Genomic DNA, 25,483 nt, shown 5'->3' on the forward strand with positions numbered 1-25,483 from the left:
AATAACAAAACACTGGACTTTAAAGACATTTATAGTTCATTCATTCATTCATTCATTCATTCATTCATTCATTTATTCATTTCAGGCACAACAAAATACATATATTGAACATAAAGTGCACAAAACAAAAAACAAAAATTACCTGAAAAGGAGTGGGACGAAGAAAACTTATTAAATCCCACCCCTATACTCACTCATCAACAAAAAACAATAAGCTTCCCACAGCTACGCCCATCGTTACAACCAAACAAACCATCAACAGCCCCGGGCACATGCAAGCATCTCAACGGCAGCTCGCAAACAACAATTAGAACCATCATAACTAAATACAGAATATATAATAATTATAAATTGCGTTACCACAGGTAACAGGCAATAATAATTACATAGTGACAAGCACACATACATATACATACATACATATATATCTACACACACATGTACATATATGTACATACATACGCACACACTTTTATTTATTTATTTTTTTTTGGAATCATACCAGCAATGGTAAGAGAACAGACATTACAGAGCACACTAAAACATCATTGAGTATACTGTGACCAGACCAACTGTTTGTAGAGGAATTTAAATCTATGAATCTAGTTACAATCAGTTATTAAAAAACAGAGTTTTGTTTGTTTGTTTTTTATCTAGATATACTTCATTTTTTTTTATCTTTCAGTCCGCAAATCATAAATTCCTTTATGCCACTTACTGCCTAGAATAAACTTAACCAAAACACTGGGATTGTTATGATTTAATTTGCTTTCAGAAACGTTTTAGAACGAGGATAACTCAAGTAATAGGTCACGTACAGATCCGATATATAACTAAAAATCACTCCCTAATTTAATTTAATTCAATTCAATTTTACTATATGTGTTTTATATTGTAAGTTAAAGATCCTGCAATAACACAAGAAATCCCTAAGAATTAGATGACCCACTTGACAACAGTGGGAAGGAAAAACTCCCTGCAAATAAATAAGAATATTAGACACAAGCTCTACATGTGTGGTTTATCTGATGACACTTGCTGAGCAGCCTTTACCCAAGAGAATAATGCCAACTTTTCTTCTGTCGTTCTTTCTTTCTTAAATTGTTCTCCATCTTTGAGAGTAAAATTTCACAAGATTCAAATGTTTTTCTTCCCTCAAAAATACAGCGGCTGTCCCCTTAGCTAGCAGAAAAATGATGGGCTAAATGGTGTGTTTGAAATGACCTTCACTTAAAAAGGCTTCTCTGACTATGTTGACTGGACTTTTGTGGTGGGGAAATACTGCCAATGAAACATCTGAACCATGAATGCATCATAAGGTCAAGACTGAAAAATATGGATGCAGGTGGGATCATGTGGTTACTAAACTGTCTCTGTGGCATCAGCTAAAAGGGCCTCGAGTGCAGCTCATAAAAGCTAAATGGTTTGACAGCATTGCATTAAACTGCCAATCAAATATAATTACTCGTTAACTGAAGGTGCAGGAATGGCCTATTTAGTAACATACAGATAATTTATTTGAATTTCACTCACCAAAACTGCATCGCAGACATCATTGACAGTCAATGTGCGTAACCATTGGGCAGCCCATATTATTGGTCCGGTTGTTGCTTACAAAAATGCTTCAAAAGGCATCAACATTACAAATACAAATACAGGGTCCCGGTCACTGGTTAGTATTATATAGTAAGGTGAAAACCCAGCAGATAGCTACAGCAACAGTGTTGGCACCCACTTCTCAAACTTTAAACCTTATTACAATTTAAATGAGAAAGTTATATAAAGAAGGAAAAAATATGTGTCTGTTTCTTCTGGAATTTTAAGATGGAAGAATTTTTTGGAATGATTCACTTTTGGAGTCATCCTCGAGTGGCAATTTGAGGAGCTCCAGTTTTTGGCACTTCCACAATCGCTCCATTTTCCAGGGTTACCACTTGGCCTAACGCTTTAAAAGCAGAACTAAGGAATAAAACTTTGCATCTGCCCAAAATGTCTTAGACTTTCTCTTCATGCCGATGCCTCTGACATTTTTTCTCTCTGATTGAATTCAGTCTTTCACAGTCTCTTGCCCTGTTCCACATCAATTGCTCTTTTTTTCCTTCAGTTTTAATACACTCACTAAGTCCAGGTGAACATTTTTTCTTTTCGACCTGTCAGTGCTCTGTTATTACAACAATACTCAATTAGAAAAAGGTTAGTTGAGGATGAAGCCATTTTTTGCCCTTTGTTCCAGTAGAGCTGCTCTGGTCACCCATTCACACAAACACAGAGATCTACAGCACACACAAGTCCAAGCTCCTGTCCCGGCCAAAATGGGACACGTACAGGCTAAAATAGTACTGCTGAAAAGTTGAACAAGACGCTAAATAATTCAGGAGGCTCTCAAGCGGTCACCCTGTTCTCAGCATTTCTCTTTTATTGTACCAGTCCCACTGTTTGCCCCCACACACACACACACGCACACACACACTTGACTCCCCTGAGTAGATGTCCTGCAGTGTTTTGCATGTCTCCCTGATTTGACAAGACACCTTGTCCTTGTCCTAGTACTGTCCCACCACTCTATCTCCTTCTGATCACTTCTGTCTTCTTATTACTATCTCACTCTTATCTGTTCCCCTCCTGGCTGCTCTTTATCTAAATATTTATGTTTTACTCTCAAACTTTATTCTGAGATTTATTCCTTGTTGTAGCTTTTGTAAGTCTTTAGCAATGCTGTTTTTCCCTCTACAGGCAGTTAGAGCAGCAGTCCCCAACCCCCGGGCCTCGGACCGGTACCCGTCCGTGCGTCGTTTGGTACCGGGCCGCGAGAGTTGAGGCTCAGGTGTGAAATGTATAGTTTTCAGGGTTTTTATCGGTTTTCAGCATTATTTTGTTATAGTTTTTATCGTTAACTCGGGTTTCCTTGGTCTTTTCAAGTGTGTTATGAAGAAATCTTCTTTTTTCGGTACCGGTACTAGTTTTATTTTGTTGTATTTATCCGCGACACCTTAAAGGCCGGTCCGTGAAAATATTGTCGAGCATAAACCGGTCCGTGGCGCAAAAAAGGTTGGGGACCGCTGAGTTAGAGTGCACCACTGTGTTGTAAAATGTCTGGGTAACTGAGTAAGGGGTTCCTGCTGGAGCTGAATGAGTTTCTTAATTAAGCCACAAAGACAGCAAGACTGTTGGTGGAGTCTACAGAAGAAGAAGAAGAAGAAGAAGAAAAGATTTGATGCAATAATGTGTAATTAAATGTTTCATTCATTTTTATTAAGGAGGGATGTGTTTTATGGCTCCAGGAGGAAAAGCACAGTTTTTTGTTATTAGCACAGTTTGTCATAATGTTGTTAATAAGAGTAGTGACGGTTCACATGGTTTGGAGGAACAAAGACTTGTATTAAAATAAAAAAAGGGTTATGGCCACACTACAGTATGTTATTTTTGGATACTGAGGGTAATTTGGCTGATCTTTTGCATGGAATTAGACCTTTAACAGATGACACTTGGCTCATGACAGCCTCTGATGCAATAGTTTGACGTCTAAAACATAAAGGTCACTCTTTCAAAGATGCCAATGTTCACACGTTGGACTGAGAACACGGATGGTTTGAAAGAGGAGTGAGGGAGACCATCTATGTGCACTGTGAATGGCCATCACTGTTTGAGAACGGTGACTCACAACTAGAGCAGATCGTTATGACCAAAAATATTTATCACGATATACATTTGAATATTTGCGATAACGATATAACTGACGATATAATTTACACTAGACAAAATACTTCACAACTCCACAACTTTATTAGTGCAAAAAAAAAACATCAATGTATTTTAACTTAAACAAGCAGCTGTTTTTTTTGTCCATTAAAGTTATATAAAAATGTAACTGTGCAAATGCAAATTCCTTGCTGACAGTTTAACCAAAAGGCATTTCCAGTGGAAACTGGCCGACATATCCTCAGCATAACCATGTAGAATATCCACAAAACTTAAAAAGAGGTTATACACACACAATACGGTAATATTATGTTGAAGCACAGTACGTATCACTCCGCTAGGCGCCTGCCTACGATAGCCGTAATGCTCCGACAATCCATCAAGCAGAGTGGGTTCGTATCTTGTCAAAGTCGTACTGAAACATTTGACAGATTTTCGAGCGCCGTGTACGACATAAAATCATTTCGAGGTCAGTAAACACAACCAGAATTCATACATAAGACACACGGGATTATAAGGGGCGCTGTCGATTTTCAGAAAAATCAAAGGATTGATTTTCCAAAAAACACGGTAATAACGACGGCCCGCTAGCATGCTCTACCAAAAATAGTGCTTTGTTGTGTATCTGACGGACAAAAGCCAAACCAGTTCCACACCACTTTAGTTGCAGCATTTTTACAAACCAATTCTGGTTCATCCGTTTCATTCAACGATCCGCTTTCGCCCTCCTCATTCTCCACCGCGCCGCCATGCTTTTCCGCCATGTGCGTATGAAAACAAAGGAACTGCACATGTGCGTTTTGCCCATATTCTATCGCGATATTTCATTTTCTTATTGTTGCCTAACATTATACCGGTATTAGAGTGAACAGTATGATATAGCCCAGCCCTACTCACAACATCAGCTATCAGTCACCTAGAATTCAGTTTTGAGAACTCTTCCCTGGCTCTTCAACCGTCACTCACACAGTGCTTCAGGTGACCTCTGCAGGTCACATGAAAAGGTGAGGCAAGGTTCTGGTAGTGTTGTCCCCCTTAACCCCCAGCGATGGTAATAACTCACACCTTTTTTTTCCCCACACTGTGGCTCATGTGATAAATGGCAGGTCAGGGGAAAACCTCCACTAGGGCTCAAATATCGTGGCTGTCCACCTTTTGATTTTAGAACCGATGAAACCTCTTGGATGAGAGGTGAAATGTCTTCACAGACTTAAAGAAGTCCAGTTGTCTATTTTTTCAAGTTACTTTTCAAGACTACCATGACCTGAATGACTGAGAACCTACACAGATGTTTGTTTAGTCTGATATAAGGTTGTACTAGATACTATGCTGAATGTGTTTCTTTGGATATTTGATGTCTGAACGTTTAGTTAAAAGGACAGACTTAAACAAATCTATATTAAATATGGGTTGCTAGGGTCACCAGTAACTCATTTGTTTCATTATGGCGCTTACAGACTGTGAAACCACAGCGAGCTTAGTTAATTACACACCACAATGTACAGCATGGATCTAATAAACTTGGCTGTGCATCAAATTTGATGCATTCACACTTTATGATAATAATGTATACTGAGAGACTGGCTGAGAGACACTACTGTTTTCTGCTCGTTACTTCAGTCATACGTGGTTACAACAGCTGAAGGATAGACCATACAAACTAATGCTTCTGCTCCTTCAACTCAAATATTTCTTGCTGTGGGCATAACGGTTGATTAGTAGCTGCAGGTTATAGGGGCAGTCACACTGTGAGAGGGTCATACTAAATTTTTGGCACTATCAGAATATTGTTCCAGGCTATCTTTGGTCACAAAACTGTTGTGACAACAAACCCTGAACCTTTGTTACTTTGCGGAGCAGGGCTGTCATTTTGGAAATATGACAAAGACATCACTACAGTTCTCTCACAGTGCCAGCAGGCCTGGAACTGCAGAGTGTATACCTGGCTTTAGGTCAGCATCAGTACGGGCACCAGATGGGTGTGAAGGATCCCAGCCACACATGCTTTTCTGTGTTTGCGGCATTACAATTGAGAACTTGAGAAATTGAGATTGTGTGTGTGTGTGTGTGTGTGTGTGTGTGTGTGCGTGTGTGTCAACACAAGATAGGGGGTAAAGGGCGACTAGCAGAGTTACAGCAAGACAGACTTTGTTTCTCAGCAGTGTACTGTGGCAAATTGGATTGCTTTGTGTGCGTGTGTGTGTCCGTGTGAGTGTGTGCGTGTGTGAGATTGTGTAATTCCATCTGCACCCTCAAGCCTGCTGTCAAGATGTAAAGGTGTATGTCTCCTGAACACAGCTTTGTGCATGTGAAAGAGAGAAAGACGCTGAGAGTAAAGAGGAAACTACGACTTGCAGAAAGAAAGTCTGCAAAAAGAGAAAGACCGAGGAAAACAACAGAAGTGAGCGAGGATGTCTCGCTGCATGATTCACAAAGAATGAGTAACACTTTTGAAAGACACAACATTGATTTCTTCTCTTGTTTCTGTCTCACCAAGAAACCCCGCCAAACCACTTCGCGTCAGCTGTGAGGAACAGCAGAACTCAAGCGCCATTACCACAGTAAACACACTTGAATATTCTCACGTAGCTTTGCAATGTGTGCAACAGTCTGCAAATGTAAAGCTGCTGAAGCAGAAATGTTTCCAGTGCGGTAAATCAAATGACAAAGAATACAAATGTGTTTACAAATGTTTATTACTGACATTTAACATTGGCAGTAAACAGCTTCCAACTAACATTTTGTGCGCATAAAAACGGCGGTTTTGTAGTTTGTCTAATACAAAGCAATTGCACTTATGTTTGAATACTTGCTCCAAACTGGTGCAATCTTTTTCAGCTATTTCACTGGAGAAAAAAAATTATCAATTTATTGATAAACTAATGAGTTATTGGATTCTGAGAACTGTTACATAATGTCAGTCAGCTAATTATGCTATACATCTGTTGGCTGAAAAATGTTTTCCCCTGCATAATTACCTATGGCAAAGAAATACATGTGCTATAACGTCTTAGCAGCCTGAGTCATGCTCGATTCAGTATTCCTATTGTAATACTGTTTTCGTGAGGCTAAACTTTGAGCCCCCACATAAAGAAACTGTCTTTGCTCTGTCCCTCGAGGCTGATCTCAACCACAGATTTTGTTTACACTTCCTTATCGGCTCTGCGGAGAAATGTAAATTTGAAATTATGAATATTCTTTCTCACTACCTTCCTGGTCCTCTCACGGTTCCCTCCTCTGTCTACGGTGGCAGTAAATAACATCTGCTCTACAAATTAATTCCCCCCTCAACCCTCATTGGCCTTCTTCATTGTCTCTACCAGGTTTATAGGAGAACTCTCATATCAATTAAAGCCTAATTCTGTTAGCTGTCCTGCATGGTGCATCGGGGTGTTTCTTCAGCTTATGAAAATGCCAGCTCCCTTTAAGAAAGTGCCATCTCTGATAATGTCTGCAAATTGTGCCCCCCTAAACTAAAAGATAGCATGTGGGAAATAGCCAATATTAAAAAGATTAAGCAGGTGGAAACAATTGGGAGCTAATATAAAAGCCAAGTAAATTGAACCAGTAAATCTTTGTACTATGTCAGTGTTAATATGCTGCTGTAAAGTGCCGCCTGCATGCATGGGGTTTTTAACTATTGGCGAGTAAAACCTTAAGGCAAATGCTTCACAGTAACATGATGGTTATTTAACAGTAATAGGTTTGCATTCAGGATCTATGACACTATATATGCTCAATAATATTCCTCGTTACTGGGATGCCTGTGGCTCAAGTAGGTTATCTGCTAATCAGTACGCTGCTGGTTCAATCCATGGCTTCTCAACTTTGCATGCCAAGAAACCCCTAATGCAATGTCCTATAGAAAGCTCTTGGATATAGGCAAGATGTGCTTTTATGAGTGGAGCACGTTGTATTAAGTGCTCAAGTAGAGTTAAAAAACTGCTAGAAGCCACAGTTGCATGCTCACTTCTGGCCATAGCCCAAAACCTGAAAAGGCCTAAAAGTCCCACAAACAATATATTTGATGTCTTTTTTTCTGTTTATCCATCCATTTTATCTTTTATCCAGTTCAGGGTCACAGGGCGGCTGGAGTCTATCCCACCTGTCACAGGGCTAGAGGCAGGGTACGCCATCAACAGGCTGTCATTCTGTCTCAGAGCCAACACCCAGAGACAGGCAATCATTCACCCAATCATTCACACCCAAGGCCATATTTAGAATCACCAATTAGCCTAACGCCATGCATGTTTTTGCGCTGTGGAGGGAAGCTTGAGAGCCCGATGACAACTTTTCGCACTAGTTTTTATTTTAATGTAATATAAAACACCATAATGTCATAATAGTGTAAACACTGTCGGGCCCCTGTTGTCTAGAACAGGACTACTGGTCGATTTCTGGTCTCAGCTTACGATATAAAGTTAAGACTGTGAAGCCACTTTTGCACAGGATGGGATCTGGGAGGCCAGTGAGTACATTCTAGAGGTTTAAATGTAATAGTCTAATGTGAGCAGGTGAGCATGTGATGATGATGCTGTTATCCCCTGTGATATGATTCTAAAGCCTAGAGCAGGGATGAACTAATGTGGGATACACGGGTCAGCTTTCTTATTGTTGTTTAAAACATTGATTTCATGCAGCTATGTCATGTCTTTTTTTTAATGATAAATTAAAGCAGCTTAGCATTTATGTGGTTCCACCGCCATTATTTACATCCACTTTTTAAAGAGCAGAACTTATTGATTGAACTAGTATCCTGTAACCCCTGTAATGTAAAGCAGCTCGCCTGGAATTATTTTGTTGTTTTAGTAATAATAATAATGATAATGGATTGGATTTATATAGCACTTTTCAAGGCACCCAAAGCTCTTTACAATGCCACTATTCATTCACTCTCGCATTCACACACTGGTGGAGGCAAGCTACGGTTGTAGCCACAGCTGCCCTGGGGCAGACTGACAGAAGCAAGGCTGCCATATCGCACCATCGGCCCCTCTGGCCAACACCAGTAGGCGGTAGGGTAAAGTGTCTTGCCCAAGGACACAACGACCAGGACAGAGAGCCCAGGGATCGAACCGGCAACCTTCCGGTTACAGATACGCTTCCCAACCACCTGAGCTGTAAAAGCTGTAGAAGTGTCATAGAATCAGCTGTCTGTATGTGCTTTTGTCCCCCTTTTCCACACTACTACTTCTTTCAACATCTGGTCCATGTTTTGCTCTATAAGACTGTAATCAGGGATTAATGGCAGAAAAACACACAAAAAAAAACCTTTAAATTTTACGGATTTTACTGAATGAGGCACTCAGAATATACATGAATAAAAGATTTAGAATAGCCAATTTGAACTTTGAACTGTAAAACACTGAACAACAATAAGTACGTGACCCTTTGGCTCTGTAGTTTGTTTTGGGGCATCTCTTTTTCAGGCGTTTTGGGCCCCTGGTAGAGCTCCAAGAAGCACGTCCTCTCAAACTGTAGCCAAAGGCCCACACTGTACTGCTGACACTTGTTCTCACTTTTATACAAGTTTTTCCTGAGTGGATAATAAACCCACACTGCCTGTATGTTCTACTAGGCTGAAATCCCTGCTTTTTCAGGTGCTGGAAGACAGCTGGGCAGTGTATGTTTGTGAATTTAAAAACAACTTTATCTTAGCATAAAAACCTAAAAACACAGCAAAAATAAAATAACAGCGATATGTCATAATGTTAGTTTTCTGTATAACTCCATTGCATTCACTCATGCACTGTTTCTCAACCTTCCTGGGGCTGCTGCCACGTGCTTGGGATTACCAATGAATGTAATATCACTGAAAAGCGCAGAGTCGCTACTTTCAGCAAGTGTTGGATTTTTTAGGATTGCACAAACTGTTCAAGAGTTATGACAGTTTAAAGAAATGTTGGAAAAACCTGTTGCTGGCTACGGATTACGGTTGTTTAAAAAAAGAATTTGCAGCATTAGGTATTAGGACTGTAACTTTCCAGCAGGGCTAAATTCAGCGGTGCTTAACTCTACAGGTTGCATATATGTGTTCCCTGGGTCTATATCTCACTTCCAGAGTCTTGTAAAGAAAACAATATGTGGCCGTCCATTCGAAGTCCAGAACAGTTGATGTGCTAAGCAAAAGTTACCATGGGGATCTAGCCATGTAAAAAGAGAGCCACTTTTGTGCCATAGAAAACTCTAACTTTAGGTTCAAGTTACCTCGCTAACCAATTAGCTCTTCATAGGCCGCCCTCTGGTGCAATCAGGATGCAGATTGACAGGGGATTTCTAAGGATCGCCCCACATTTCTTCAGCTGAGACACCTGAGTTAGAAAACACAAACACTGCAGTCGTCTTTATTCGCGAGGGCGGCCACAGAGCGCTCGTACTCGCAAGAGGCACTCACGGACTCGCGCTCTGTCACTGTCTGCGTTCTTTATTTATACAAGCTGGTCACATGTGTGTACAAAGATAACAAAGTTATTCCAAGAACTTAGAGCTGAGGTTCCCCTTTTCTACATCTGTATGTTCTCAGAAAAGAGGAAGCTGTTAGTTGCTAAATAAGTTTATCACACAAGAGTTCATATGAAAAGTCAAGTAGACATGTGGATTGCTTAGTGATCAATAAAAAACACATTTCATGCAGCTGATCACACTATGTACAATTTTCTTCTGACACAGATGTTTTGATGATATGACAAAATAAAGCTAATGGTACACTCAGACAGACAAGTTAGAGTTAAAATGCACAGAAATTTCTCACACACTTAATTCACATGTATCACCATAAAATCCTGCCAGCTGCTCATCACCAATTACAGAATTGGCATACCTACACACATGCAGATAGAAAAAAAGACTATATGCATGAAGCACCCACATCGTCAGCAAGAAAAAATCATTAATGCCTAACTGGTAGTATCGGCTCTCTAAATAGCACAAGCCCAGAGGCCATGACACACATCTTTCATCTGAGGAGGAAATGTTGAGCTGGAGATTGCACACAAGCGCTTATGTAGAAATGATTTGTTCTCTGCACTGTTTCTAAAGCCAAACAGCTACTCAGTCCTTAGCAGTGTCTGTTCTGTCTGAATCTGGTAAAAGACTGAGAGAGGAGTTACTTGTAGTTTATGGATAAAAGCCAGCTGGCTCGTGGAGATACCTACAATAGAGACGTACTGTCTCTATTGTACTCTGCCACACATGGAACAAGCATGAGCAGCTGTGGATGAAAGACGTATAAGAAGTCATCTTTGGGCTCATCAAGCAAACACTTGTTAACAAGCAATTCAGCCTTCTGTGTTTTAAAAAGGTACTTGTGTAACATTTTAGATTCCCCAGAATGAATTAATCTCTCTTACAGTGGCAGTTTTCAAAGGTGTTGTTTTTCTTTCCTTTAAAAAAAATCATAATTACTTTAGGAGACATTTTGGGAAAATGCCACGGCCAAGACTCATGGCTTCCTTTTAGTTGAAATAAAATCAGGATTCAATCATCTGAAAGCAATACTTTTGTTGCTTGCGTGTTTTAGTCATGAGGGGCTAGCTGAAATTGCAGTACTGTGATGTTTGAGCAGTGGCTATGATTACACTCCTAGCTAGCCTGTGAGAGGCAGCCTTTTAGCCACAGAAATGGAGCACACTACAGCTCAAAAGTGGAACCAAAGATACACTGACTGTATAGCATAAAATATTAAGTGCTCAGCTATACTTCATTACGCTAATGGATGATTCCTTTCCATGATTTCAAATAAACACCTTTCTAAATTGAAAGAACTCTGACTTTAAATGAGATGCTACAGTTTGGTGTTGTGTTGTTCAGCAATCAGATATGGTATAATTAGATAGACACAGAGTTTACCTGGCACGCTCTCGAGTAGTGGAATTAATAGCTGGATGGATGGATAGTTGTTCCACTGTCTTTTCTTTGTTCTGTGCGTTCTAATTAAGATCAAAATAATCACCCTTCGCCGAAAGTTTTGCATTCACACGGGCCCTTAGTGTCTAAAGAATGCATTAATAAGTCATCTTCAGCAATCACTCTCTTTGGACTCATTTAAGCGTTAAAATCGACAGTAATTAGGTTGAAATTTGCATGCAAAAAAAGTATTTATGCACAGTGGCGTGTAGCTTTTTAGATTTCAAATGGGACTTGAGTGTACATTTTGTAAACAAGCCATGATTTCCTTAGGGCGCTGCGAATGTGTTTGACTATTGCCAGCGACACTATTTGTATAGTACTACAACCTTCCTGTGGTTTAGATAATTAAAGGTTTCGCACACACAAGTCTCAGCAAGAATGATAAATCAGCTGTCAGAAAAATAAGAAATCACTGCTTATTCACATTGCTCTGAGAGCAAATCAAGCTAGGCAAACAAATCGACCTCAAATAATCGAGTGGCTTTTATTTTTTAATACTCATTGCCAGTTGATTGCTGGTAAACAGAGAAGATATTAAAATGTTAAACTGAAAACACCAGGTTGCGTGCATCCTGTTTCGAATTATGCTCATCAAAAGGTGATTGCTGTGCTCCTTCAGTCAAACCCCAGACTTCCGATGCTCCGCCTTTGCTCACCTCTGTCTTATGTGGTTTGAAAATCAATTCATGATCCGTGCAAGTAGGCTTGCTTGGGGATAAGCTGCGGCTTGTCAGTGGTTGTTTTGCTATGGGAAAGTCGATGAGCAAACGGCTCATCTTTGTTAGCTGCAGGAAATGTCAATGGGGATATTGGGAAGCAGCACTGGGCTCTAGTGGTCCTACTAAAGCCTTTCATCTGAGGTAGCCAACATCATTACGAGCCTGCCACGTTTGCTTCTTCGGTGCCTGCAGTTGCATGCGTGTGCTTGTGTGAGTCTGTGTGGGTGTGCGGTACAGTCCTAGTGAATGTGTTCATCCGTCTACCCATGTACACTTTGGTCTTGATTATCTTGTGTATAATATTACCTGTGTGTATGTGCTTGTGTCTAAGTGAGCCTATGGGCCATTAAGCTTTCAGCATGGTCTGGAGCTCATTAATGAGGATCTGTGTCACATCAAAGCAGCTAGCTGTTAGCTTCCCATACTGCTGCCGGTAACTAAAAGTGTGTGTGTGTAGGTGTATCAGTGTGAAATCATGTGGGTAGTCTGTGGTCATTACTTTGAGGTTATTATATAGTATGTATGCATTTATGTATGTTTTCATGACTTTTAGGTTTTTCCCATCAGCTCTTTGCTGTTTCGTCACGTCCACTGAGTGTGTGAGGTTCATTTCTCATTTGTCTAATCTTTCCTTTTTGATCATCTTCTAATGGACCAATACTGGAATTCAGTGGCATGCGGTGCCTGTTACAGAAAAGCTAGCAAGGTTTTGGGTTGTTGCTTTTTTTGCATTTTTCTGTTGAATTTATTAGTGTTTCCAAGCCTGGCTTTGACAGGTGAAGAGATCACTAATAAAGAGCAAGCCCGCCATTATCTAAGTTATTCACTGGGTTGTACACCATTAATGTGTTATTGCTGTCTTCAGTTGTAATGTACTGAGAGAGAACATTAAGTGGACACCACCTAAACTGTGGTGCATGCCATCATGTGGTGACACACACCAAGAGTGAGGGGACAGAATTGTGGGATTTCCAGGTACTGATCTATGTATAGCATCGTACGGAGAATGAGCCAGAGTCACACACGAAGGTAATCGCGCAGGCAATTGGCCAAATTTAAATGGGGCAAGGGTTTTGATTTTCATGGCATGGTTCCCTGACCTGGACAGCACAGTGGAACTGTGTATACAGAGTAGTTGCTGTTGCCTCACAGCAAGAAGGTACTGGGTTCAAATCCACCATCTGGCTGGAGCCTCTGTGTATACAGTTTACCTGTTCTATGTATGGGTTCTCTCTGGGTACTTTGGGTTCATCCCACACTCCAAAGACATGAGGCTAGTGGGGTCAGGTTAACTGGTGAATATAAGCTAGCCATGATGTGAATGTCTTTCTGTGTTGACTAGCAACATGTCCAAGACGCACCCCACCTCTTACCTTATGGAAGCCTGGTGGGCTCTAGACCTCCTGCAACCCTAAAGAGACTGGATAGATGGTTCCTGACTTGTTATACATACTGCATATCATATGTTTATGAACAAAAGCAACTTAAAGATCCACCTATTTAATAGAACAGTAATAGAATAGTACTTTTCTCTTTAAAAAGGGATAGAGAGTATATCAGATTTGAACAACATGCTGTTGCATAAGCTAACAACTTCAGATAATACTTAAAACAAAATTAGGCCTCGATAGTGTATTTCCTTTTTTTATTTCTTTTTCTGCTGAAGAAAAGCTTTTTGACGTAAAAAAGCGGTTGAGTTTACCAGGGGTTACCGGTAAACTCATACATGTATGGCAGAATTGTCTTGCCTGAAAGAAGTGGAAACGCACCACATTACCTTAGTGTAACACATTATATTGTAAAGACATTTGTTATTCTACTTGTTCCATTACTTTTGCATTACACTGCAACATGGCCAGAGATACACTGACACGTAATTACAATCTAACAATAAAAACCTTAGCGTATACACTGACACAAATCCCTAAACTAATGAAGACAGCAGCAAGTTCTTTCTTTTATTGTTTTACTGTGAACACTAAGCTGACAGCAAAGTTGAAACCCAGCCCACAGAGCACTTCACAGAAAAATGTTGTGACCACAGCAAATCTGCTGCAAAACAGGTAGAGATGGAGGCTACAAGCCTGACTGCTCATCATTGCTTCTGTTACCTGATGGAAATCAAACTGCTCCTGCTTAGCTTTACATTTCCTTAAGGAATTTTGTTCAGTTGTGCAAAATTACACCGGTTTGTTTGGGATGATGTAATATTACAAAATTAATCAGCAGCCACTTAATCAGCCAAACTCACACACTCATTCATGGAACTGTAGATTGCTTTGGCCCTCATATAATGTAAAATGTTGATATGTTTGTGAATTATGAAGACACTAAACAAATTAAATAAGTCCTTGCATTGGCAACAAGCTGTGAGTTTGTGAGTACATTTGTGTGTGTGCTTGTGTATGGAGGAAGCACTACACATCATACCCTTTGTGCATTAGCCTGATTGGTGCTCAAAGTTCAATATATCAAAAGTATGTGAAGGAAATGCAGTTTCTTTATCTGTCATTCTTTGTGTGTGTGCAGTACTGTACACACGTCATTTCCTTATATTTTGCCAGCAAAATGGAAAATAGGTGCCGTGATTTATTAAAGCATGTGCAAACATTAATGGGAATACAGCACAGAAGGCAAAAATAGTTTGTGCAATTCACATGAGCTTCAAAGTCAACATTTGATATAACCAATTTTATTCTTCATCACAGCCTACACTCAAGGCCAGTCTGGGGAGCCCAGTCCATGACTGATAGTGTTACAGTGTGTAATTTTCCATCCAGGTATGCTTTTACTGCAATGCCACTGTCATGCTGAGAAATGAAACTGTTAATCAGATGCAAAATCTGACCCTATTTTTCTACATTAATCATTCCATTTATTTTGAGAAGATCCTGAACATTGTTGACTGAAATGTAGCCCTAAACTATGACAGAGTCTCTACTGCAATTTACAGGTGTCTAGACACATGATGAGCCTCTCACCTGACCTCATCTGTACGTATTGACCACATATGGAAACAAAACATTTCAAATTTAGGTTCATCACTCCATAAGACCTGTTGTCACTGATTTTCAACCCTGTTCTTGTATAATTTGACGTGCCTCAGTCGTTTCTACCTGTTTCCCTTTCTTTAAAATGGCTTCTTGACAGCCACTCTTCCACTGAGACTACTTCTGATGAGGCTTTGGTGATCAAGAGATGGATCAACTGAAGGGCCAGATGCATCTGCAAAATTATACTGCAACATCCTGTGTCCGGTTTTTGCAGTAAAATATTTTGCATTTTCTAAAGGACATGCTGTTCAGGTACTGTTCATCAGCTATAGATGTCAGATTTCATATATTCAACTAAAGAAACAGGAACAATGCTACTCCTACTTGGACGCATGGATGGTATGAATTTCATAATCCTAGTCACCTCATCTTGAGGTATCACATTCACAAACTTGGAGGTCCATCCCACCCACCCCACAATACCCTCATCAGCAACTGAAGGTTAAAAAAGCAGCCAATGTCCAAAGAAAAACTAGGAAAACTATTGTTTAAGACCACCTTAAAATCTTACAATAATTTCTTCTTACAAGAAAAAGGCGTAAGGTGTGGCTCAAGATGTTTGCTGAATTCTATGTGCATGTGCATTTGCAGCTGCCACCTCCAACTATTAGGGAAGGTCATGACCTAAAGTGTTCACCAGAGGTGGGAAGTAACAAAGTTCAAATACTTTGTACTAATTAAACAGAATGTTTCAGATATCTGTAGGCTCCCTTACCTGAGTATTTATTTTTCTGACAACTTTTTACTTTTACTCCCTACATTTTAAAACAAACATCTGTACTTTGTGGCCTTTACATTTTCAAAACAGGCTCGTTACGTTTTGTTTCAGCGGGATCATTTATAGCGCTTTTATTCGGTGGTTAAGGTGGGCCGGAAGGAGTGCAGGTGTCTGTAGGTTGTGTTCGCGTACTCCAGCATCTAGCTAGCACTACAGAAGAGGAGGCAGCATGAAGAGTGTGGCAGGTCATTTCAAATTCAGCGTTTCTATCAGCTCAACAAACATCAGCAAACACACAAACTATTTGTGTGCAGTTTGTCGCACAGTGTGTTGCTAGCTAAAGGTCCAGCTGCTGTAAAGAAGGAGAGCTAACTTCACTCAGAGATGGAGAAACATTTAGAAAGACAGGAGAGGAAGAGGAGAGGTTAGGTTTAAAGGTAAGGACTGCTCAGTGACCTTTGATAATCTGCAGATTGAAATTTTTCTTGTAATGTCATAATTTTAATCACATATTGGATTTCTGTATGGTGTGTTTTGATAAAATTATGTGTTTTAGTTTTGTGAAATGTCCTGCAAATCAAACTAAGCTATAATAACTTTGTGCTATTCAAATGTGTCATGAAAAGTCTGGGCAGTTTTGTGCAGGTTAGCGTGCAGTACTGTGGTGAATTCGCAGTAAATCACTGTACTGGACTACTGCACAGTGGCTGTGGTGCTTACGGTCAGATTTAGGTTACATCAAGTGTAGCAGAGATGAATTTGCATTTAAGCTAATGATGCTTAGATTCATTAACTGAATTGCAACTTTATATCAGCTGTATACTGAGTAACATAAAGTATAAACAGTGTAGTGTCAGTGTAGTGGATGGACATCAGCTAAAATAGCTTGTCAAAATGCTGACATCTTGTTGAATTTAGTTGTGTAAATCCACAAAGAGCAGCAGGTTAGAGTTATCCCACCTGACCCTTAGCTTGACATCAGTCTATGATATATGACGTCCTGCTAACATTTGATCTGCGTTCAGTACGTCCAACCCGGTGTTAATCACACATAGATGCCACTTACACCACTAAGACCATACAGGAAATGGCTGTGGATGATTACTGATTTTCAGCTGAGAAACAAACTAACACATATGAAACATGTAATTAGCTCAGTGCTGCATAATCTAACAATTTTCCAGGGGGAGAAATTGACTGACATGCAAGAGTCATGGTTTGGGACAAAAGAAAACATGCAATTGCTGTGTCATTAATGTGATAAAGCTTCAAGGTAGACCTACTTGTTTTCCTTTTCTTTGCTTAGTTATTACATTTTTTAATGGCCTTCCACTCGCTGAACGGTGGATAATAAGGTCTAATTTGTTGCCTGCTCATTCAAAACAAAAAGGTAAACAATGTTGAACAGTCACAGCCTGTTGTCTCAGGGAAATGTGAGCTATTATTCAGCATCGTGATTCGGTAACACAAATCATTAGTTTGGTGTCAGCTATGCTCAGGGACCTTGATCTTCTTCAGAATGAGTTTTCAGGTCACTGAAAACTCATTCTGATGTTACCGTTATAGGGTCTTCTCTTCTTCCATTTAATTTAAAGTCAAGAGTTTGACTTTTGGAAATCTCTTGATATTTGCTTTGAATAAACCAACAGTATTCAAGGAAGGTGAAAAATCATATTTTAAGAAAATTAGAGGTACAACCTTCCTCCTCTTAACCCTCTCAGGCTCAAATTAAACTTTTTGTTGCTAATGCACAACCAAGTCCTGCAGTGGTACTTCTGAGTAAAAAAAACCTCATAAAATATGTATGTGGGGAAATCAGGTTGTTAGTTTTTAACAGTTGCAAATCGGCAACGCCTGCCTTGAGAGGGTTAACTTCCTTCTTAAGTGGATTCAATGACATTTTGACTTTGTTGGTATATATTCAGGCTGAAATCATTATTTTAAAGCCTCTATTTATATTATCTCTGACAGATTAATGAGAGCCGTGCCCTGTCATACTTTGTCATCAGTAAACTTCACCTCAGGGTTATTAATTGTGCGGATTTTATCTGCAATATCTGACTGACCATTAAGAGTGTGGTGAGCTCTGGGTTCACGACTGCTTAAAAGTATTACTTTTTGTTCCCAGAGATAGCAATCTAGTTAACTCAAGCACCTTTGAAACTGCAGCACGTAGATATGTGACATCACTTGATGAAACATGAACCCTCCTTCACACCAAGTTTCTTCATACTTGAACATTTCCAGAATGCATGAACTGCTCTTTTTCAGAATGTAAATCATTCTAATGAAACGCTATCGAGCCTGAAAGATGCTTGAAATGATTTTGAAATCGCAGTGTATTAATGGATATGACCAATAATGTTGCTGAAACGGGGACACTTCACAGGACGGTCATTAAAGTGAAGGTGGCCACTTAAAAGTATCTTGATTGTGACTCACTCGATCTTGGTCGTGTGTGATATGTAATTACAGGTGCAGTCTAGATAATATCACTTTCATGTGCATAAAAAAGTCATTTACTTTAGGGGAGTAGGTTTAAAAATGCAAGAAAATGATAAGCCAGCAAATGAGAAAATCGTGGAGTGCATTAGTACTGCGGAGGATACAAATGCTGAGAGCAGGCTGACGTGTCAACAAAAAAAAGCAGAAACTTGGGGACACAATCACAGAATAAACAACCTAACTGCTGTAAAGGACATGTCACACCAGCTGCAAACACAGCAGTAAAGTCAAATCAGCGTGTTGCTGCAGACAGTAAACAGCAGCCAGCCAATCCCAACGGTCATAATGATCCTTAATGTGTCACTGACTCATGCACGTTGCATTTTAAAAGTACTGTTATTAGGATGGGACTGCACAGATGTGCTTTCTTAGCGCACAAGGATTAGATATTACATCTGGGTCCCTGCTGTCAAAACCTGATATTGATGCTCATGAATTTCACTGTTTGAACAATTACTATCACATTATTGCAGAGCAGTGGAGAAGGTTCAGAAGGTGATAAGAAATGTATAAGGTCATGCAAGCGAACCTTTAGTGGAAATTACAGCAGATAAAGATGAGTATCTGGGCTCGTGGAATCCACACAGCATTTCATTCACTTTACACAGCATAGTAAACTATGCTGTGTAAAGTGAATGAAATGCTGTGAACCACAGCTCAGTGTTGTCAAGAACTTGCAGAACTTCAGAAATGGATGATCCGCTCAGAAGCCATTCATCCTGCCCCTTTCCTAGTTGTTTCCATACCGACATCAAATACACAACATTCAACTTTTAAGACCATTAGGCTTCTCTATTGCAGTTCTGCTGTCCGACTCTTTCTTTAACATAGTATGCAAAATCACAACGATAATGTGCAGAGGTTTCATAAGATTGTATCTTAATTATCAGCGATACTCTTACATGAACCTCCAACTGTTTGCATTTTATTCTTATCTACATATTTTTTTTTTTTGCACTCTGTGTTAAGTTTTTTTCTCCTTCTTGTTGCTTTCATCTTTTCCCTTCCTTGCACTGAACCTTTGACACTGTTGCAACATCCTAATTGCCACCGAGGTTCAAAACAGTTTTATTTCTTACCACTGACACGATGATTACTCTGCCAGAGACTGAGATTTAAGACGCTGCCAACTGCTTTACCGGTCTTTGCTCTGATACAGCAACAGTCCTTTGCTTTACTTTCTTCTCTCTGTTGTGAAGATGTAAAGCTTTGCCAGAGTTGACACTGCCCTTCCTTGGCAACTGACAGCCTGATTGCATATTGCACTCACTGTAATAAGGAAACGCAGGTTAGCAGTCTTCTGTGTGAGCTTTCTTCCCTTCTCTTTTTGCTTTTCTCTTCTCTTTGTAGTCATAAAAACAGCCTGAAAATCAGCCTTTAACTGAGATCAACACAGTGCAAAACCTCACAAACTCTGATATATGGAGATAAACTGATGGCGTGAGTAGATTTTGCTGAAATCTGTGCGCTCCGCTCGCTCATTGGAAATCTATGGGCAGGTGCCACTTAGTCATATCAGAACTCCTGTTCTCTGTGTTTTCACTCCAGCTGCACAATATTGATTCCTCTCAACACTAAGCCTCTGGCTAAACCACTGAAATCTTGCTCCTTTGTTCCTCCCTCCTCCCCTCTGCTGACTCACTCAAAATGCACCTTCTCTGTCCGTCTCTTGCTTCTACCTGTGATCACAGTGTGATCTGAAAAAAACAGAAAGAAATCATGGCATCTGCGTGTCATGTTGAAGTGTCTTTAAGTTTTAAGAAAACTTGCTGATGTAACAATATCGTCACACCGGTGTTGCGTTTAAATACTCGTCAGAAAAATCCTCACAAAGTATTAGTGCAGCCAGCTTCCTATTTCCACCGTTCCACCGTTCCATCTCGGGAATGACTGACTGCTTGTTAATATTGTAGGGGGATATTCATGAGATACACAAAATGCTGTTTCGTATAAAGAAAAGGGAAAGTCATCAATGTGCAATAGTGATGAAAAAATAAAACAAAATTGACAAAACTCAATAAAAAGAATGGATAAAAACATCCAGCAGAGATGTTTGAAGCAGTGTCAACTTAGCCTGGCTCCTTTTTGTTAGCTGGCTCAAAAAAACCTGAAACCTAAAGCCTCAGTCAGCGATAATGCATACTACAGCACTTATCAGCTTTCCTTTTTAAGCAGCCTTTTCTTCTTTTCCTCTTCGGAGTCAAAAGCAAGCTTTTGAAGCTCTGTTTAACTGTTCTTCTGCTCACAATGGGCTGATCAAGTGCACCCGGCTCCAGTTAAGAGGAACACATTAACACGCTAACAGTTCCTTTCAGACATTCTTATGGATGTTGCTGTAAATAATGCTACAAGGCTTAGAAAACACGGATGAGTCTCTCTCTCTCTCACACACACACACACACACACACACATACACACACACACACACACACACACACACACACACACACACACACACACCTTTAATCCGGCGGAAGAGAAAATCTATATGTGCACCACAGTTTCAAGGTCTGTACCCAAGATTAGTGTCACTTATCTGAAATATGGTCACAATCTCCACCATCTACTCCTGAGTAATGGAGTTCAATAATGGGCTACAAAGGCATTTTCGCAGCACATTATCATGCCACTGTGAAATTGACCCGCACACGGATATGTAAATGGGATCAACGATATTCGGAATTTGGCTGCATTACAGCACAATAACAGTAATGTACAGACCTCGCTCCCGGTGGGGTTATATCTACCACAACACAGTTGACTCTGTGGAAGAACATGTATTTTAAGGCAGTTTAAGGTGACTTTTTGTTTTAAATGTTTCTTATTTTTTTGAAAACAGCTGTCTTACTATGTAGCACATTTCAGACGAGGTGCTAAGATTTTACTTATTTATTTTATTTTACTTTGATGCCAAACTACAAATGAAAAGAGGGCTTTTCAAAAATTACACCACATATTTATTCTTAAAAATCAAAGTCAAAATCAAAGTCAAACATATGGTGAGGGGCCCAGAACCAGCCCATCAAAGGGTTCGGTGTGGCCTGCTTGTAGGCTTTGGGAAATGTTGAATAATCACAGAAGGAGGAGATAAATCTTAGACTCTTAACTACAGTATTATAACTTCAGTCTTCTTGCTGACAAAGACAGACCTCGATAAGATAAACCGCAGCCTGCCAAATATTACAGAAAACACCCGTTTTTCTTTTTCATCATATCAACTTGAAAATATGATTTGTTTAAATGTATTTATTTAATTTAATTATTTTGCAATAGTTGGTCCAACTCATGTAAGATCGAACTGGCCCACTATCTAAAACAAGTGAAGTATAGTCAAGTCTGTTATTGAAGTAATGGCAATAACAGAAAACACAAGAGCATTTCAGAAGGAAAAAAATTACACATTTTTTGTGTCAGGTCACCAAAGGTCACTAAACCCCAGATAGACCCGTCTCTATCTAAGAAAACTAAATGAGACTTTTCAGATTTGACCTCACAGGCTACCGTCCTTGACAATCTGTGCTTAATTTCTACCAACACGCTTTAGTTTCTCCAATCTCTTACTATAATTTTACAACCTTCAACCATGGCAAACTATTCATTTTCTCTGTTGGCTGCTTGTTTCTAACCCCCTGAGTGATTTATGAAATTAAATTTCTCCTTTCCTGTTCTCTTTCTCTCATTTAAGACCGTAAGGTGGCCATGACGAGCGAGGAGGAGGAGGGCCCTGGCGTTGCAAAATCGACAACAGCAACACCATCTGCACCGACCAGCTCCAGAGTGACGACCGCCATAGCCCGGGCCGACAGCGATGATGCTGTCGCCACCTCGTCTCCCCGCAGGCCCTCCCCACACCGCCGCCCATATCCCAAGAAAAAGGAGGAGAAGGAGGAGACCATAGAAGAGGCAGGGATTATTCAAGAGGAAAGGATCGAGAAGGAAGAAGAGGAGGAAGTGGTTGAGCATAACGGGGATAAAGAAGATGAGGATGACGAGGATGACGACGATGATGATGGCAGCAGTGACACCAGTGTGTTAGTGGTGCCCTACCCTGAGCTGGTACCTGTGGTCTTCTTCTGCCTCAAGCAGACAACCTTTCCCCGCAGCTGGTGCATCCGCATGGTCTCAAGCCCATATCCTTTTACTTACCTGCTGTGAATCACGATACTGTGGATTATTCCCACTGTGTGTTGCCTTTTCATAACTTAATCCATCATCAGTTATCCTTCCATCTCTCAGAGTTTAAACGCAGGCTTTTGGCTATTTCAACCCATCTGATTAGTTCAAAACATCCCCTGTTCCAAGCTGAATTTCTGCCTCCCGTGTGAGGCGAGAGCTGAGACCAAAGTTCGATGCTTTTTGATGCATTTGTAGAAGGATTCAGATGGATGGAAAATAGTCCAGTAACATTTTCTGTTTTCTCTATTTCACCATGGTTCATTGCCAGAAGAATATGCCATGAAAATACAGGAAATATCAACTCAAAAAAGTCACGAGGAATAAAGACAATAAATATGTCTTTACCTTTATTCAGCAGCAACAGGCCACCTGCTCCATGCTTGCATTGGTCTAATTTATGACTAGGGATGGGTATCGTTTAGGTTTTATCCGATACCAGTACCAAACCGGTACTTTTGAAATGGTGCCAGTGCTTAAACGGTGCTCGAACCGGTGCTTAAAGAATGAAGAACACAAACTTTGTCCAAAAACCTCTCATGTTTAGCTGTTTTCCACTTTTTCTTTGGTCATTTTAGCCTTTTTGGCCAGGGTGAAGGGAGCATCTGCCATCAAACAAGAAGACTACTGTAACTACGACGGTGTTTGCTAGTTCACCTTACGTGCATTAATTTAATAACGTGGTTAGCCTACTCAGTGTAAATTACACACGAGCAACATTAAGCTACTCACCCAGCGAAGAACAGCTGCTGCTGCCATCATCATCCGTCATCATTTCTGCTACACTGGCAGGGCTAGGGGCCAGGACTCTCCTCTTCGGGTTCTTGGGGGATGTTGCTAACTCCGGGTCTGATAACAGGCACCACACCCGCAGTAGATGTGCTCGATGTGAGGTCTCGCAGCAAGCTATCAAATACGGCGCATTTCTCGGCTTTTAAAAAAGCGCTATGCGCCGCCAGGTGTTTCATCAGATTCGAGGAGTTACCTACTTTGCACAGTATCACCTTAAAGCACTTGTTGCAGGCTGCTGAGTTTGCATCTTTTGCTGTGAAGTACAGCCAGACTTTGACTGCTTCGCCTTGGGCATTTTTAATCTGTAACTCTGCTCTAAAAGAACGTTCATACCTGGGCCCGCCTACTACGCTCGCAAAGGTAAAATGATTGGCTAGAATCCAAAGTGTACGACATCTCAGGGAAAAAAAGCACCGAAATAAAGCACCAAAATGTGCGCTGCTTTTCGGTCTGGTTACTACCGTTTATGTCAGAACCGGTGCCATCATGGCACCGGATACCGGTACCCATCCCTATTTATGACATACTTTAAATCTTGGATCCAGGTCAGGCATCTTTGTATTTTGTATATTGTTGGAGTATCTCATCACTCTAAAATAATAGCTCTTCTGCTGTATACCAAATGTCAGCTGTGCTACATTACAGCAGAACCAGTGTAATATGCTAGCAGCCCCCGGGTTCATGAGAGGCTGCTTATCGAGTTTATTAAGAGCAACACTAGCGGCCTGATGATGTGTGACGTTCAAACAAACTTCCCAGAGTTTAGATATCTTTAGAAACACCTCTGAGTCTAAGATGTGATAATGCAGGGAAACTAGGATATGACTGACTGGGTGGAAGTTAGTGAAGTGAAGACAGGAGGGGAAAACATGAGAGATGGAATAACAAATGAAATGCGGGAGGCAGTGAGAAAGAGACAAAATGAAAGGAAATGCAGACTGATGGAAAAAACATAAAGGCTGATGGTAAAAAGAAGTATGATGAAGAAGCAGAGAATATGGTAGCTGGAGTTTGGGTGTGTGTCTGTGCACTATTATTTATAGCTTCATTTCTACATTGTTTTATCAGTGGAAAGAAGAAGGTGGGGGGGGGGGATCCTCCAGATCAACGCAAAGAGTAAAACTGAAAGAGATGTCCTCACTTCCCATTAAGAAGACACCACATTAGTTTCTTGCTGGTTCTGAGATTAAAACTAAACATAGCAGGGTAGTTGCTTAATAGGCAACCATTCACTCAGGTCTAAAAGAAACATCGTCCAAACAAAATGTCTTGAAAGAGAAGTCAGAGAGGAAAAAAAAAGACTTCTTGCACGTCTTTGGTCTTTTCTTGCTCCGGCTTTCAGTGTCTCCATCTTACAGCTTTTCCAGTCTTATCTCCTGTGTTACTTTGTAAATTTCACAAGTGAACTGATGATAATTTTCTCCACTAGACTAAGTTGTCACTTCATACAGAGACAGACGGCCAGTACTAGAAGAAAAAAGTGATTACGCATAAAATATATATGAGAAACTGTAGAATCAGATCTCAGCACAAGGCTGTTTTCTAGACTCCTCTGACAAATACAATAACAACAAACCAACGAACGGCCCTGTGAAAAACACGTTTTTGAATATTTCTTAACTTTTGACTGTCGTCCATGACTTTACTAAGGTTTACACATCCAGACAGAAGTTCTGACAACTTCAGTTTTCACGCTCCATTAATGACTATATTCCAATGAGGCTAACAGTAAAACTCAAAGATCAGTGACATCTTCAGGAAACACAGTGTTTAATAAACAATTTAAAAAACTGTACTATGAGACCTTTTACACAGGAATGCACAGCTTCTAATTCTTTTGCTAAAGCTGTAGTTAAGGAATGCTGATTAAACGTGTGTTGTAATGTATTTTGAATAAAGTCTTAAACATCATTGAG

The 25,483-nt window shown here is 40.2% G+C and overlaps 1 protein-coding gene across 1 annotated transcript in view; it reads left to right on the plus strand.

Annotated features, from left to right (window-relative positions):
* LOC146386086 (voltage-dependent T-type calcium channel subunit alpha-1I-like) overlaps window positions 1-25,483 on the plus strand; it is a 262,563-nt gene that overhangs the window by 44,226 nt on the left and 192,854 nt on the right. The window contains exon 2 of the mRNA XM_084932111.1: window positions 22,288-22,732. Coding sequence (XP_084788237.1) covers window positions 22,302-22,732 — 431 coding nt within the window. The 5' untranslated portion in view covers window positions 22,288-22,301. The remainder of the gene's footprint in view (window positions 1-22,287; window positions 22,733-25,483) is intronic.

This window comes from Perissodus microlepis, chromosome 6, assembly GCF_051167445.1.
Source record: "Perissodus microlepis isolate ML-2025 ecotype Zambia chromosome 6, ASM5116744v1, whole genome shotgun sequence".
In the NCBI taxonomy this organism is placed as follows: domain Eukaryota; kingdom Metazoa; phylum Chordata; class Actinopteri; order Cichliformes; family Cichlidae; genus Perissodus; species Perissodus microlepis.